At 41.7% G+C, this 15630-nt stretch overlaps 1 protein-coding gene and 1 pseudogene across 1 annotated transcript in view; both read right to left on the bottom strand.

Moving 5' to 3' along the window:
* Positions 1-8170, bottom strand: part of LOC129676937 (NADH-cytochrome b5 reductase 2-like) — a gene marked incomplete at its 3' end in the record, with an annotated part of 11058 nt that extends 2888 nt beyond the window's left edge. Inside the window, exons 1-5 of the mRNA XM_055607469.1 lie at positions 8075-8170; positions 7361-7426; positions 7097-7169; positions 4892-4998; positions 4065-4194 (exon numbers count right to left, since the gene is read on the bottom strand). Of these exons, the coding sequence (XP_055463444.1) occupies positions 4065-4194; positions 4892-4998; positions 7097-7169; positions 7361-7426; positions 8075-8170 (472 nt within the window). The remainder of the gene's footprint in view (positions 1-4064; positions 4195-4891; positions 4999-7096; positions 7170-7360; positions 7427-8074) is intronic.
* Positions 8171-8258: 88 nt separating this feature from the next.
* The window catches only part of LOC129676936 (ovochymase-2-like), a 53551-nt pseudogene continuing 46179 nt past the window's right edge, over positions 8259-15630 (bottom strand).

Here is a 15630-nt window from a genome sequence, read left to right as displayed (position 1 = left end):
AAATGACTCAAGAGCCCATAAAAACCTGCTTCAAAGGAAATGACTCAAGAGCACATAAAAACCCGCTGCCAAAGAAATGACTCAAGAGCCCATAAAAACCTGCTTCCTAGGAAATGACTCAAGAGCACATAAAAACCTGCTTCCAATGAAATGACTCAAGAGCCCATAAAAAACTGCTTCAGAGGAAATGACTCAAGAGCACATAAAAACCCGCTTCCAACGAAAAGATTTAGAAGCACATAAAAACCTGTTTCCAACGAAAAGACTGAGAAGCACATAGAAACCCTTTTCTATTGAAATGACTCAAGAGCACATAAAAAACTGCTTCAAACGAAATGATTCAAGAGTACATAAAAACCCACTTCCAAAGAAATGACTCAAGGGCACATAAAAACCCGCTTCCAACGAAATGACTCAAGAGCATATAAAAACCTGCTTCCAAAGAAATGTCTCAACAGCACATGAAAACCTGCTTCCAACGAAATATCTCAAGAGCACATAAAAACCCGCTTCCAACGAAAAGACTGTGAAGCACATAAAAACCTGCTTCAAATGAAATGACTCAAGAGCACATAAAAACCCACTTCCAAAGAAATGACTCAAGAGCACATAAAAACCTGCTTCAAAGGAAATGACTCAAGAGCACATAAAAACCCACTGCCAAAGAAATGACTCAAGAGCCCATAAAAACCTGCTTCATAGGAAATGACTCAAGAGCCCATAAAAACCTGCTTCCTAGGAAATGACTCAAGAGCACATACAAACTCGCTGCCAAAGAAATGACTCCAGAGCACATAAAAACCGACTTCCAACGAAATGACTCCAGAGCACATAAAAACCCGCTTCCAACGAAATGACTCAAGAGCACAAAAAACCCACTTCCAAATAAATGACTCAAGAGAACATAAAACCCCGCTTCCTATGAAATGACTCAAGAGCACATAAAAACCCACTTCCAAAGAAAAGACTTAGAAGCACATAAAAACCTGCTTCCAACAAAATGACTCAAGAGCACATAAAAACCCGATTCCAACAAAAACACTTAGAAGCACATAAAAACCCGCTTCCAACGAAATGACTCATGACCACATAAAAACCTGCTTCCAACAAAATGACTCACGAGCAGATAAAAACCCGCTTCCAATGAAATGACTCAAGAGCACATAAAAACCTGCTTCCAACGAAATGACTCACAAGCAGATAAAAACCAACGAAATGACTCATGAACAGATAAAAACCCGCTTCCAACGAAATGACTCAAGAGCACATAAAAACCCGCTTCAAAGGAAATGACTCAAGAGCACATAAAAACCCACTGCCAAAGAAATGACTCAAGAGCCCATAAAAACCCGCTTCATAGGAAATGACTCAAGAGCACATAAAAACCCGCTTCAAACGAAAAGACTGAGAAGCACATAAAAACATCAACTAAAAATAACCAACTGGGCTTTGTTTGTTACAGCATAAATTGGCACTACTGATTCCAAACTTAAAAATTTCTTGTCTCTTGGTTTGATTTTCATTTAAAGGCTTTGAGTTACAAATATACTCATTTGAAAATATATATATGAACAAGATGGTGAAGGCACAGGCCTTTCTTCCCAACAAAAGGTAAAAAGAAACAGGCATGTTCCAGCATTCTGCTTGTTCCTGTCTCAACTGCTTCAATTGCTATTTTCTCATCAAAGCCTGCTCCCCAAAGAACTTTGAAGAAAGCTACTAATTTTAACTGATCCAGCATTTTAGACTGTTCCAAAGAGGACTTTTATTAAGCCTGAAATTTCTCAACATTGAAATGTTATTGGACCACAAATGTTATTGCTTGCTTGATTAACCATTTTTATTTGGGCCCCCTATAGGATTTCTACATGTCCAAAATGTCAGCTAGAAGAAATCTATGTGAACGGTGTCCAATTTTCCTTAAAGGGGGTTGGGTATGTTTTGGGTTGTTTGCTATGCCTACGAAATTTTATTGTCATTGGGAGATGTTTATTATTAACGGTCTTATTCAAAGTAAAACAAGGAATATACAGGGATATTTTATAAAAATAGAAAGAGGGTAAATTATTGAATCTACTCAACTTAAGGTTTTATTTGTTATTCCCAAATAAGGTTAATTTTAACTCTGGTATAGAATTTTGCATATTGATGCAAAAATAAGTATTTTTAATAACATCGGTATTAGCTTTACTATATTGATAGAAAGTCAAGGTTACTTCCAGGACTTTTAAACTACTATTAAAAGGTGGTTAGGATATTAGGTATGAAAGTTAATTGCTAGTTATTCAACTCATATTCATGTCAAACATTAGTCTAATTTATCACAGGAGTATACATCATAGGTTTAACAGATAGATATGATTTTTGTATACAAAGCAATTATATAAAGATAGGTAGTCTTCAAAAACTTCAGAGACCTACAGAATATGGCATTTAAAATGTTCTTATTATTTTAAAGTTTCTTTGACAATGAGACAAGTCATTTCCTGGCAGCACCCTGCCTACCTGAAAGAAGATAATGAGCATCGAAGAACCTCCATATTGAGATGGCTTCAAATGTGGCAAACAAGCCACTCGGGTAAAGAAAATACCCTTGCTTCACAACAGACAGTCTGCCTAAAATGGGCAAGCTTAAATGCAGGACAAGTCAACTGCCGAACTCTGCCAAGACAGGGTAAGCAAGTCCTAAGTAGTTCCTGCTTCACATATATGTCTGTCAAATATTCTGAGCCAGAAGGCTGAAGATGATGCTCCAATGTTACAGAGAGTTATGGGTGACTGTTCAGAGCAAACTGTCTCTGTCAATTTTTATTTTTTGAAAGATGCTAACATGCACTTCTTCTTTACTCTCATAACCAATTTATTCCATCTCAAGTCTCTGATGGGATTGAAGACCAAATATTTACAGTATCACATTTAAACTTAAGTTGTTTAGAAGTTAAGAAATCTTTTCATATAGGTGATACCAATAAGGATAAAAATTAATTTAGGTATAGAACTTTAAACTTGTCAAGATAGGATAATCAGACACTTTCTCCTAAGATACCCTCTCCATGTGCTAAATACACATGGACTGGACATTGCACATGTAGATTTTACCTAACAGTTTTCATAATTTCATAATTATTATTGCATTGAAAGAAAATGAGCCTTTTATTGGACTTAAAGGGGGAAATGTTGGTATAATGTTTTTTTTAAATGTATATACCTTACCCTTGTTAATTCAAATGCTGATTTCCCCACTCCCAACTCTCTGGTTTCAATCTGGATATTGCATTGTGATACTCATTATAAGCATCCTGTCTCAACTCTGTGTAAACAGGACAAAATAAAGCAACTAGATACAATGTTGTGCAATGGGAGGAGCCAGAGGAAAGGAAAGAGGGGAGGAACTAGAAAGCAGGAAGGAGTGGGAGAAGGGGCGAGAAGAGAGTGAGGATAGCAGAGCTGGAGGGAGATCTTGGAGGACGTGGAGCATGAACCAAACCTAAGATTACAAAAAGCAAGTATAATGTGGGAAATCTAAATGTTAGGAAACTGAGGGCTTGGAGGTTTAGGAGGGAGTAAATATTGCCCAGCATTGTGTTCTAGGTTAACTAAAAACCCAGTTTCTGTGTGGTGATTTGGTTATACAGCTGTTTAAGATTAACAGCAAGCTTTACTAGAAGATAAACCAAAAGTAAATATCAATAATCTCTTACAACAGGTTAGGGTTAGATTTAGGGTTGGGTTTGGGTTAGGATAAGGTTTAGAGTTAGGATTAGTGTTTGGTTTTGGCATATGGTCTGGGTTAGGGGTAGAGTTTGGTTTCAGTTTAGGGTTAGTGTTTGAGTTCAGGTTCAGGTTAGGGTTAGGGTGAGACAGTAATGAGGAAATTCTAGGGGTAGCATACAAACTTCTGAAATAAGTTTGAGCAGTGACAGAAGTTGTTATACATACATTTATGTGAATAAATGTGTGAATACTTGAAGTACAAGCCCATGTGCCCCAGGGCTGAGAGAGAGCACAGTAAGACCAGAGCAGGAATTTTCCAACTGTGAAGACCCTGCTACAGCACCTGGTACCTGGCTCATAGTAGAACAGGCACACTGGTGGCCCTTGAAAAAGGATGGTGTCCCCAATTTTCAGGTTCTCCAAGTACTGAATCATCTCTCCTCCTCCAGGATACTTGGAGTGCACATTTTTAAAGTAGATATGGAAATCAAGTATGGGTCTTTATATTTTCAAGCCTTTGGCAATGGTTGTATGTAGCTGGAAAGGGCATTTGCCATCAGAAGTCATGCAACTACAAAATACTGCCACATTTACTGTGGACAATTTAACATTTTGTTCCAATCTCACAATAAAATATCCTAACAGAGCAATTTATGGGAGAAAGGGTTCATTTTAGCTCACAGCTCCAGGTTAAAGTCAATCATGGCAAGGAAGCCAAGGCAGTGGAAGCAGCTCACCACATCACATGCAACAGAAAGATATGAATACCTGCATGCCTAGTAGTGTTCACCTCATTCTCTGTACTTACACAGCCCAGTGTCCTCTGCCTAGGGAACAGTGTTGCCCACAGTGGGCTGGATGTTTCTACATCAACTAATATAATCAAAATAATCCACCACAGACATTTCCTCAGAACAACCTGGTATACACAGTCCCTCATTGAGATTCTTCTCAGGTGATTTCTAGATTTTGTCAAGTTGACAATTAAACTAACCACAGATATCCTTTGAGGCACTTTACAGGGTAAAATATGGCATTGCTGATAAATGAGAGTACTGGAAAGCACTGTCCAGGCCATTTCTCTGAATCCCCTAAGAGAAAAAGCACTGTTCTTTTTTATACCACATTTAGGATGCTTGGGGACTCAAGACAGCTGGGTAAGATGGGCATTATTTACCTTTATAATTAAGTCCACAAAGCCTTGATTATTGTCACTGGAGACAGGATTGTAAGCCCTTATCACCAACACATTGTTAATTTGGGCCAAGCGATGGACATAGGTACCTACAAAAATATATATATTAAATGTTAAGTCTTAGAATAGTAAATAGAACCCAAGAACCTCTGAGATTCACTTTGATAATAGCTGCTCTGCCACAATCACAATGTAACTCTTAGAGCAAGACTTAATTAAGGGTGGGAATGGCTACTAAAAATATCAGAAAGGAGCCAGGTGTGGTGGCTTTTACGTGTTATCCTAGCACTTGGGCATCAGAGAGAAGATGTGAATTCAAAGCTAAAATGGCTATAAGTTGCAGACCAGTCTGGGCTAAGAGGGAGACCTTGTCTCAAAAATAAATAAGAAAAGAAAATTTTTCTATTTAAAGAAAACCATTGTCTTTATGAAGTTTTTTTTCTTAACCTGGAGACTGAGAGGATTCACCAGTACACCATCTGTATCTCAGCATAAAACAGGGCTTAGCCTCATGGGTGCTGCAGGGTCCCAGGACCTGGACAGTCTAGTATCAAATAAAACAACAGTGTGTGCAATCCAGCCTTTGGCTCTGCTGAGAGGCAGCAGGATCATTTACACTGTGTCTCTGCCTGTCCAGAGTAGGATTCTATGGACCTGGATAGCCAAAGATGTTTGAGTTCAGACTGTAGCCCAATGGCAGATAATGGGCCAGATAGAAATGCAGACTTCAGAGACCAAGGCAGTTAGTAATGAGTGGGGGAACTGCATCAAGGGATGCCTAAAGCTAGAGGCAAAAGAAGGCTTCAGACCAGGTCCATATGGAATAGAAACTAAATGTGCTTGGGAAATTAGAAATACAGATAGAAATGGAAACAGAGAAAGACAGAGATGAAGAGGGGCCAAAAAAGAAGGAGGAAGAGTGGGTGTCTGAGGACAGAGGGCATAGTTCATAATGTTAAGCAGTGTAAGTCTGGATCTTGGAGAAATCCCTTGAGACTGAGGTACAAACTTATAACCATTACCTGACTGGGCACTAGGGACACTTGAGAACACAGGCCTGAAACAGCTCCCTTCTGAGAGCTCACCTGAAACTGGGCACCTAGAAAGTCATTCACTGCATCCCCACACAAAAAGGAACTGGGTCCAGGTCCCAGGGCCCCACCTCTAACCATTTTCACTTCAGCTGAGCTGTGACCTACTAGGTTGCCCTGTCCCACTGACCATGCTGTTTCCATTGGTGCTGGAGGGAGAGGTCAGAAAAGTCTCTATGAATTCTACTTCTCAGGTGCTGTATGCTTTTATGCCACCTCCTAATAGGGTGGTGGTGGCAGGCTAAGTAGAGGGATGGAAATCCCAGTGACATAGCACTCTCATGTACAGTGGAGTAAGGGGCAGCAAGTGGGCTGGGGTGAGGCTGGGTGCAGCAGGATTCCTCATGTTATATTTCATGGCTTGACAAAGGCAGTTAGAAGTCTGGATTTTCTTTGTGAGCAGGACACCAGTCAGACTGTGTGTTAGTAAGCAAGTGGCAAGGCTTCTCTGCCCCACACCCATCCATCAGGTATTCCATCTCAAGAGATAGGACTCACTGTGTTATGGATGAAACAGGAAATGGGACAACTCAAAATCTGAGGAGGACAGCTAGGGCTGGTTTCCACCATGGATCCCTCCTCACGTGGGTCTCAGGACCCCTCAGATAACCCACCCATGTAGGACATCTGCATCACTAGTGACTTCCCACACATTTTGGACCTTGAATCTAAAGGAACATCTGTTCTTCTCACCCCTGCTCAACACTATGAAGTTTCTGAATTTTCACACCCATTAGATACTTACTGTATCTGAAGTAAGCAGACAGCCCTGAGAAATACAACCTTAAAGACAGAAGGTCAGAGAGTTTGAGGGACTGGTCTTAAACTGCATGGAAAGGATAATTTAATGAGATGGTAGACCTTCTAGCTCTAAGCTTACTTCTTTTCAGTGTTCCTAGCAGTATTGCTATTGTGACAGTCCAAGTAGAACAATGAAGACACTGTTGTCAACCCCACCTGCCTATCTCCCTCTGTTCATGTGGTCCAGGATTATATCAGTGTGCCCTCCACATGCTATGAGAATGGGAATCCATTGCTAATAGGAGCCATGTTCCTGAAAGGCCCAGACTTGAAAGTATCACCAAGCACTGCTCACCTACAAGAAACCCCAAGACATCTTCCAGTGAGGGCAGACCAAAGCGAAATATTTGGGTGTTGTGGTTGATTTGCTGATTTAAAAAAATTCAGGCAGGTTCTGTTGGGTTTCTAGGAGTTTTGTGGTGTGTACCAGATCCTTAGAAAGGTGCTCCATTTGGTCCTGAGGTGACTGCTCACCCCACCTTCCCAGGTAGCATTATTACCCCCTACCCCTGTCCTCCTCTTTCACCTAACCAGGGGGAAGATTTAGATGACTCATTACCTCCTTCTCAATCAAGGGCAGGGAGTACTTGGCTTCAGGGTCCTGTAAGGTGATAAGATGGTGGTTCTTTTTTGATGCTCATTTTCTTCAAGGCCAGGAGACTCACAGTGGCTCCAATGACATGAAAGGGCCAACAGCAGGGACTGATCCTGCCAGATAGAGTGTGAACACAGCCCTTCCTCAGATTTTACCCATCCTGGGCTGGGCAGCTCCAAGCATGACCGATCTTATGTCTCAAAGGACTAGCAGAGAGAAAGGTACTAACACAGAAGTACCTGTGGAGACCAGGGGGTAAAGAGGTTAGCTGCAATAGGCCTCCTGGACCAGGCCTGGCATCTGCCCCAGAGTGCTAGTGTTTCCAGTCCCTCTTTGCCCATCTGCCTCTATCCTGGCTACAGCGAAAGATGCAATGGCTGGGAAGGAGTGATGGCGTTAGTTTTAATAGGTCACCTGAGATATGGCCATGGTATCCTTGCCAAGTGATGAAGATAACAACAGCAAGGCAGGGATCACCTCTCCGGAGACTTCCCACACTCTCTATGGATCTCATGCTGGAGCAGTGCAGCAGTGAGTGGCTTAGGGACTCACTAGCAACTTCCAGGTAACCTTGGGAAACACTCCACTGCCAGAGGTGAGGCCTGCCTCCCCACACCAGCCCTTAACTCCCTTCCCCCTCCCACCCAGCTCCCTCACCAGGCCAGTTCACATCCCAACCTGTTCCAGAAAGGTCCGCTGCTGCCCAGTGCTCTGGTCCAGAGACCCAGAGTCCCCACCAGCTGGGAAAATGCCTGTGAGTCTTGCCCAGGCCATCTTGCCTGCAGCTCTTTCCAGCCCTGTGTTCCTTCCTGCCTGCTCCCTTCCAGCGGAACCCACCTGGAGCAAGATGTGTAACTTGTCCTCAAGATGGGCACTGCCCCTTGATGGTCCTGAAGGCGGACACCAGGAAGTGGCCAGGGACGAGCTGACTCCTGCCAAAAGCAACAAAGTCAGGCTTCTGTGTCACGTGACTCTGGCATGGGTCCAGCCCTGAGTTTCCTCCCGGGCCTGGCCTGTGGAGATAGAGCACACCTCCAGATGTCTTATTCATGAAAGGGGTTGCTCTGCATCTTGTCTCTCCCTGCACATCCTAACAGCCTTGAGGAAAATTCAGCTTCCCCAGCTTGTTAACACCATGGCAAGATGGAGAAAGGAGTTGCTATTAACTTATTTACATTGCAAACTGAAGAAATGGAGTTATAGCTTAGAGGAAGATTTATTTAACATACCTCCTGAGCTGTTATCCTGAGCCTCCAGGACCAATTGTCTGCAGGATGGGGCTGACTGAAAAGTGTCATATCTTCACTAGTGGGAGACCAGAAGGGACTTTGGGCAGTAGGATGAGAAGAACAAATTATGACTGTTCTTCACAATGTATTTCAGAACCTTGGTTTCTTCATCCACACTTCCAGTGGCAAAAGTAAACTCTCATTGCAGTCCAAGAGAGCTACAGAGGCCAAGAAATAGGTCCCTATCATCTTGGCACAGTGATTCTCAACCTGTGGGTAACAAGTCCATCAGATATTCTTCAGTTGAGTATTTACATTACCATTCATAATGGTAGCAAGATTACAGTTATGAAGTGGCAACTAAATAATTTTATCATCGGGGTCATCATAACATGAGGAACTATATTTAAGGGTCACAGCATTAGGAAAGTTGAGAACTACTGGGCTAGGACGACGATAATGGATTACCACAGACTGACTAGGCAAAGGAGGCTGATAATCCAAAATCAAGTAATTGGCCAAGGTGGTACCTCTGGGGACTATTGGGGAACAAAAAGTCTATGCCCTTCTCCTTAGCTTTTCTTTTTATATCATCTAATCTCTCTATGCATGTTCCTGTGTTCCAGTTTCCCCTTCAGGCACACCTGGTAGGGTTGTGAGGGAAAACAGTTCACATTAACCTCCATTCCAAGGAACAGGCTTTGGCAGGTGCATGTAATGACACCTCCCATGATACCTTTATGGGCCCACATGTCATTGCCAGAGTTTTCTTTTACAGCTTTGTTGTTTAATATATAAAGTCATGGCTGGTAGTGCCTGGCCTGCCTGAAGCCCTAGCTATGTAGGAGGTTGAAGAAGAAGGACCAAAAGTTCAATAGCTGTCTGGGCTACAAAATGAGTTTAAGGTCAACCTTGGCAATTTAGTAAGACTGTCTCAAAATTTAAAAGCAAACAAAAAACCAGCCAAACAATAACAAAAAGGAAAGGCTGAGGATATAGGACACCATTTGCTTAGCACATGTGAGGTTGTGAGTTCAGTGTCTAGTATGGAGGAAAAAAAGACAGCCTAAAGTGTAAAATGGTGTCTCGTGGAAACATTTACATCACATAAGAAGCTGTGAAGAGGGACATCTTTCCTGTTCTGAGCTGCAGTGCCCTTACCTTTATACAAAGATATGACAGCTTAAAACTCTTGTCCATTTTTCTACTGAGTTAACTATGTCACAGTGATTTTTAAGAGGCCTAAATGTATGTCAGACAGATGAGTTATAAAGGCTTTCTCCCAACATGTAACTTTCCTCTTAAATCTTCCCCAGTGTGTGTCAGATGAGCAGAAATTTCTCATTGTAAGGTCGTCAGTGTCTGAGTCACCAGCCTTTGCTTTGAGGATTAATATTTTCTGTGATTTCTTATTTCTACTCAATCTCATAACATGTCTTATATTTCTTATGGAAAAAAAGTTAATGCTTTTGCTTTAAGGTTTCCCAAACACACAATAATGATTTTTGCATGATGTGAGTCAGGGATCCAACTTTGCTTTTCTTGTATGGCTAATGTGTTGTCTCAACAACACATTGCACATGCCAGACCACTGACTTTATATCCCATCACACATTGGTCTCATACATGGGCTAGCTTTGTCTCGTCACTGTTCTCTTCATCAGTATGGTTGTTCAACCCTATGGTAATACACAGTTCTAATCACAGTAGTGTATAGCAAGTGTTTGTATTTTACTCTTACATAGAATCATGTTGAATTACAGCAGGGTTTCTTTTTTTTAAAATAAAGTATCAGCATTATGTAATTTATTATTCTCTGGAAAAGCTGTCTAAAATTAAGTTTGAAATGTGTTTTTTTTCTACACAAATATTGTTCTTTATTTCTTCCTTTATTAATTAAACTTTATTCTGTTTGTATCCCCCCTGTGGTTCCCTCCCTCCTTACATCCCAATCCTTCCCTTCCTCCACCCTCTGCATGCATGCCCCTCCCCAAGTCCATTGATAAGGGAGGACTTCTTTTCCTTCCTTCTGATCCTAGTCAATTAGGTCTCATCAGGAGTGGCTGCATTGTCTTCTTCTGTGGCCTGGTAATGCTGCTTCCCCCTCAGGGGGAGGTAATTAAAGAGCAGGCCAATCAGTTCATGTCAGAGACAGTCCCGATTCCTATTACAATGGAACCCATTTGGATGCTGAACTGCCAGGGGCTACATCTGTGCAGGGGTCTTAGGTTATCTCCATGTATAGTCCTTGGTTGGAGAATCAGTCTCAGGAAAGACCCCTGTGCTCAGATATTTTGGTTCTGTTGCTCTCCTTGTGGAGTTCCTGTCCTCTCCAGATCTTACTGTTTCCCACTTCTTTCATAAGATTCACACTTAAAGAAATGCTCAACCTCATTAACCATCAGGAAAATGCAAATCAAAACAATCCTAAGATTTCACCTTACACCCATCAGAATGGCTAAGATCAAAAACTCAAGAGACAACACATGCTGGAGACATTGTGGAGAAAGGGGAACCCTCCTACACTGCTGGTGGGAATGTAAACTGGTACAACCACTCTGGAAAGCAATCTGACACTTTCTCAGAAAAACTAGGAATAGCACTTCCTCACAATCCAGCTATACCACTCCTAGGCATATATCCAAAAGATTCTCAAGTACACAATAAGGACATTTGCTCAACCATGTTTATAGCAGCCTTATTTGTAATAGCCAGAAGCTGGAAACAGCCCAGAAGCCCCTCAGTGGAGGAATGGATGCACAAATTGTGGTATATCTACACAATAGAATATTACTCAGCAATAAAAAACAAGGAAATCATGAAATTTGCAGGTAAATGGTGGGATCTGGAAAAGATCATCCTGAGTGAGCTATCCCAGAAGCAGAAAGATGCACACGGTATATACTCACTCATATAGATATTTAATATAGGATAAACATACTAAAATCTGTACACCTAAAGAAACTAATCAAGAGGGAGGACTCTTGCTAAAATGTTCAATTTCTATCCAGAAAGGCAAAGAGGCTGGACACCAGAAGAAGGAGAAAAGAAGGAACAAGTCAGGAGCCTGACACAGAGGACCTCTGAAAAGCTCTGCCCTGCAGACTATCAATGCAGATGCTGAGACTTATGGGCAACCCTTGGGCAGAGTACAGCAGGGTTTCTTAAACTTTTTCTACTAAGAATCCCTTTTCACCTGAGAAAAGTTTATGTAACTCTGAGTAGACAGATACATAAAATATGTAGATAGGTCAATGTGGACAGCCAAGCTCTGCTGCGCCCTAAAGATGGCGCTGGCTTCCGCCTCTGTAGGCAAAAGCTCTCGGTAATCAACTCCTTAATTGGTTGTGTATGTGCATCGGGCTCGCTTCCGCAGTTGTGGACTAATCTGCAAGCGCCACGTAGCTTGTCAGGATTGGCTGGCCATAGGCTATTTAATTGGCGGGTTGGGCTTCCCGAGAGGTCAGAAGATTGTTCAAGGTTCCCGAATAAACTGCATTGAGAAGAGTCCAGTGTTGTGTCTTCCTTGCTGGTCGAGGCGGTCGCGACAGGTCAAATATTTACAGATAATCATTAAATGGGTCTTAATTTTAAATTGTGTGTATGCATGTATCTGCAAGTATTCTTCCTGTACGTTGGCTCAAAAGTTTCTTTCCTCCTTTCCCAATGCCCTAATTGCTTTCATTGCCAACATCTTTTCTCAAAATCTGTCTCTTGTCTGTTCACAACAGCAGCTCATTGTCTTGGCCAGACCACATGAGCAGCTTTCCTTTCCTCTCTGGCACTGGCCTACCCTTTGTGTATTTTGCTAAAAATGCCAATTAGGACAAAATATCACAACAGCCATGTTTGTTTGACTAGTGTGAGCTTTATGAAGCCCACTGACAGCCTAGAATACTCTAGGCACTAACACTGACCAATGCACAATTGAACTTTCCCTTGTTCTCTCTTTAAGGATTTGAGAATAAAGCATATTGGTACTACCTGACCAACCCATCCCCCTGCCCCCGCCGCCCAGCATTGTAGATGGGGATATATCTGTAGCTGTACATGAATTTTTGAAATGTTTTCAAACTTGACACTCATAACAGAAATGTGACTGTGGTAGGTTGGAGATGTAGTTCAATTGATAGAGTGATGGCCTAGGGTGCATGAAGCCCTGGGTTCATTCTTAGCAGTGCATAAACCAGGTGGAGTGATGCATACCTGTGATGTCAATGGAGGCAGAGGAATCAGAATGTCAAGGTCATCTCAGGTTCCATAATGACTTTGAGGCCAGTCTGGGCTACTAGAGACTTTATCTCAAAACAATAAGAAGGATGCTATGGGAAACTTTGCACATTTCTGAGAGACCTTAGCGATCTTCTCAGACTGTAAAAAGACAAAGGGGACTGAGACCCCTGACTGACTAGAGTTGGCTCAAGGCTGCGATTGGGAAGAGTAAAAAAGAACAGTTTGCCGAATCCTATTCCTGTTGCCCTTCCCACTCCCAGGAATCTCCTTCCTTAACAGCTATGTCTGCTGAGCTACGCTAATGACGATAGTCAAGCTCTCCATATTTATTTACAGCAGTTGCCTCAACACTTTCCAAACAGCATCTGTTGTGGCAGAGGCTAAGCTCCAGCCTCCAGAAGGTAGTGACTGTGAGTTCAGAGCTTGGAGCAACAAGGAGTCAAATCGAAAGTAAATGCTGTTACTAGGGGGAACCTGCCACCTGTACAGGATTGTACCATCTGGGGAAGAGAGCCTCAGGGGTCCAGTCAGAGAGTGCTGCAGGAAGGGGAGGGGTAATGGAGACAAAGGAAGGGGAACAGCCTAAACTCCCACTTCAATAAAGCTGCGACTGAGTCAGCAAAGCTTAACATTCTCCTCTTCTCACTCCAAAATTTTGGTATTTTACTTTGTGAAATAAACAGACTTCTGACAGGGTAACAAGAAAGCATACAGTCACAGAATCCATTAACAAAGTCTGAGTCTCATGGGGAGGGACAGATAGTTGTCATCTCTTTGTTACACAAAGGAAGAGGGACTTGGTGACAATACAAGCCATGGGATGGTCGAGGGAAGAAGTGTGAGGCTGGAGGGATGATTCAGTGGTTAAGAACACTGCAATTTCATAGGACCTGGATTTAATTCTTTGCACCCATCTGTAACTCCAGTCCCAGAGGATCTGAATCCTCTTTTGGCCTCTTTGGGCACCAAGGCACACACATGGTCACAGACACACATGCAGGCAAAGAATACCTGTACACATACAATAAAAATTCAAATAGTTAAAAACATTTTAAGGTTGGCTATAGGCCTGGTGTATATCGCCTTTACTATGTTCAGGTATGTGCCTTGTATCCCTGATCTCTCCAATACTTTAAACATGGATGGATGTTAGATGTTGTCAAATGCCTTTTCAGCATCTGAGGAGATGATCATGTGATTTTTCTCCTTCAGTTTGTTTATGTGGTGGATCACTTGATGGATTTCTGTATATTGAATCACCCCTGCATGCCTGGGATGAAGCCTACTTGGTCATAGTGGATGATATTTTTGATGTGTTCTTGGATTCATTTTGCAAGTATTTTGTTGAGTATTTCTGCATCAACGTTCATGAGGGAGATTGGCCTGAAATTCTCTTTCTTTGTTGGGTCTTTGTGAGGTTTAGGTACCAAGGTGACTTCATAGAATGAGTTTGGTAGTGTTCCTTCTGTTTCTATCTTGTGGAATAGTTTGAAGAGTATTGGTGTTAGCTCTTCTTTGAAGGTCTGGTAGAATTCAGCGCTGAAACCATCTGGCCCTGGGCTTTTTTTGCATGGTAGACTTTTGATGACAGCTTCTATTTCCTCAGAGGATATAGGACTATTCAATTGGTTTACCTGCTCTTGATTCAGCTTTGGCATGTAGAATCAGTCAAGAAAATTGTCCATTTCATTTAGATTTTCAAATTTTGTGGCATATAGACTTTGGAAGTAAGACCTAATTATTGTTTGGATTTCTTCAGTGTCTGTGGTTATGTCCCTCTTTTCATTTCTGATTTTGTTGGTTTGGATAGTTTGGCTAAGGGTTTGTCTATCTTGTTGATTTTCTCAAAGAACCAGCTCTTGGTTTCATTGATTCTTTGAATTGTTTTATTTGTTTCTAATTCATTGATTTCAGCCCTGAGTTTGATTATTTCTTTGGCAGGTCTGCTTCTTTTTTTTTCTAGGGCTTTTAAGTGAGCCATTAAGTTGCTTGCATGAGATGTTTTACATTTCTTTTTGAAGGCACTTAGTGCTATGAACTTTCCTCTTAGCACTGCTTTCATTGTGTCCCATAAGTTTGGGTATGTTGTGCCTTCATTTTCATTGAATTCTAGGAAGTCTTTAATTTCTTTCTTTATTTCTTCTTTGACCCAGCTGTCATTTAGAAGCAAGTTGTTCAGTTTCCATGTGTGTGTAGGCTGTTTGCTATTTTTGTCACTGAGGTCCAGTTTTAGTCCATGGTGATCAGATAGGATACAAGGGATTATTTCAATCTTCTTGTATCTGTTGAGGCTTGCTTTGTGACCAACTATATGGTCTATTTTGGAGAAGGTTCCATGAGGTGCTGAGAAGAAGGTAAATTCTTTTGAGTTTGGGTGAAAGGTTCTGTAGATGTCTGTGAGGTCCATTTGATTCATGACCTCTGTCAGAGTTATTGTTTCTTTGTTTAATTTCTGTTTTGTTGACCTGTCCTTTGTTGAGGGGTGTTGAAATCTCTCACTATTAATGTGGGGGGGTCTATGTGTGGTTTAAGTTTTATTAAAGTTCCTTTTACAAATGTGGGTGCCCTTGCATTTGGGGCATAGATGTTTAGAATTGTGATATCTTCCTGGTGGATTTTTCCCTTGATGAGTATGAAGTGTCCTTCTCTATCTCTTTTGATTGATTTTGGTTGAAAATCTACTTTATTAGATATTATAATGTCTACTCCTGCTTGCTTCTTGGGTCCATTTTACTTGGAAAACTCTCTTCCAGCCCTTTACTCTCAGGTAAT

Source organism: Psammomys obesus, unplaced genomic scaffold, assembly GCF_907164565.1.
Source record: "Psammomys obesus unplaced genomic scaffold, mPsaObe1.curated_primary_1811, whole genome shotgun sequence".
Classification (NCBI taxonomy): domain Eukaryota; kingdom Metazoa; phylum Chordata; class Mammalia; order Rodentia; family Muridae; genus Psammomys; species Psammomys obesus.
This window is presented reverse-complemented; position numbering and strand designations above follow the sequence as displayed.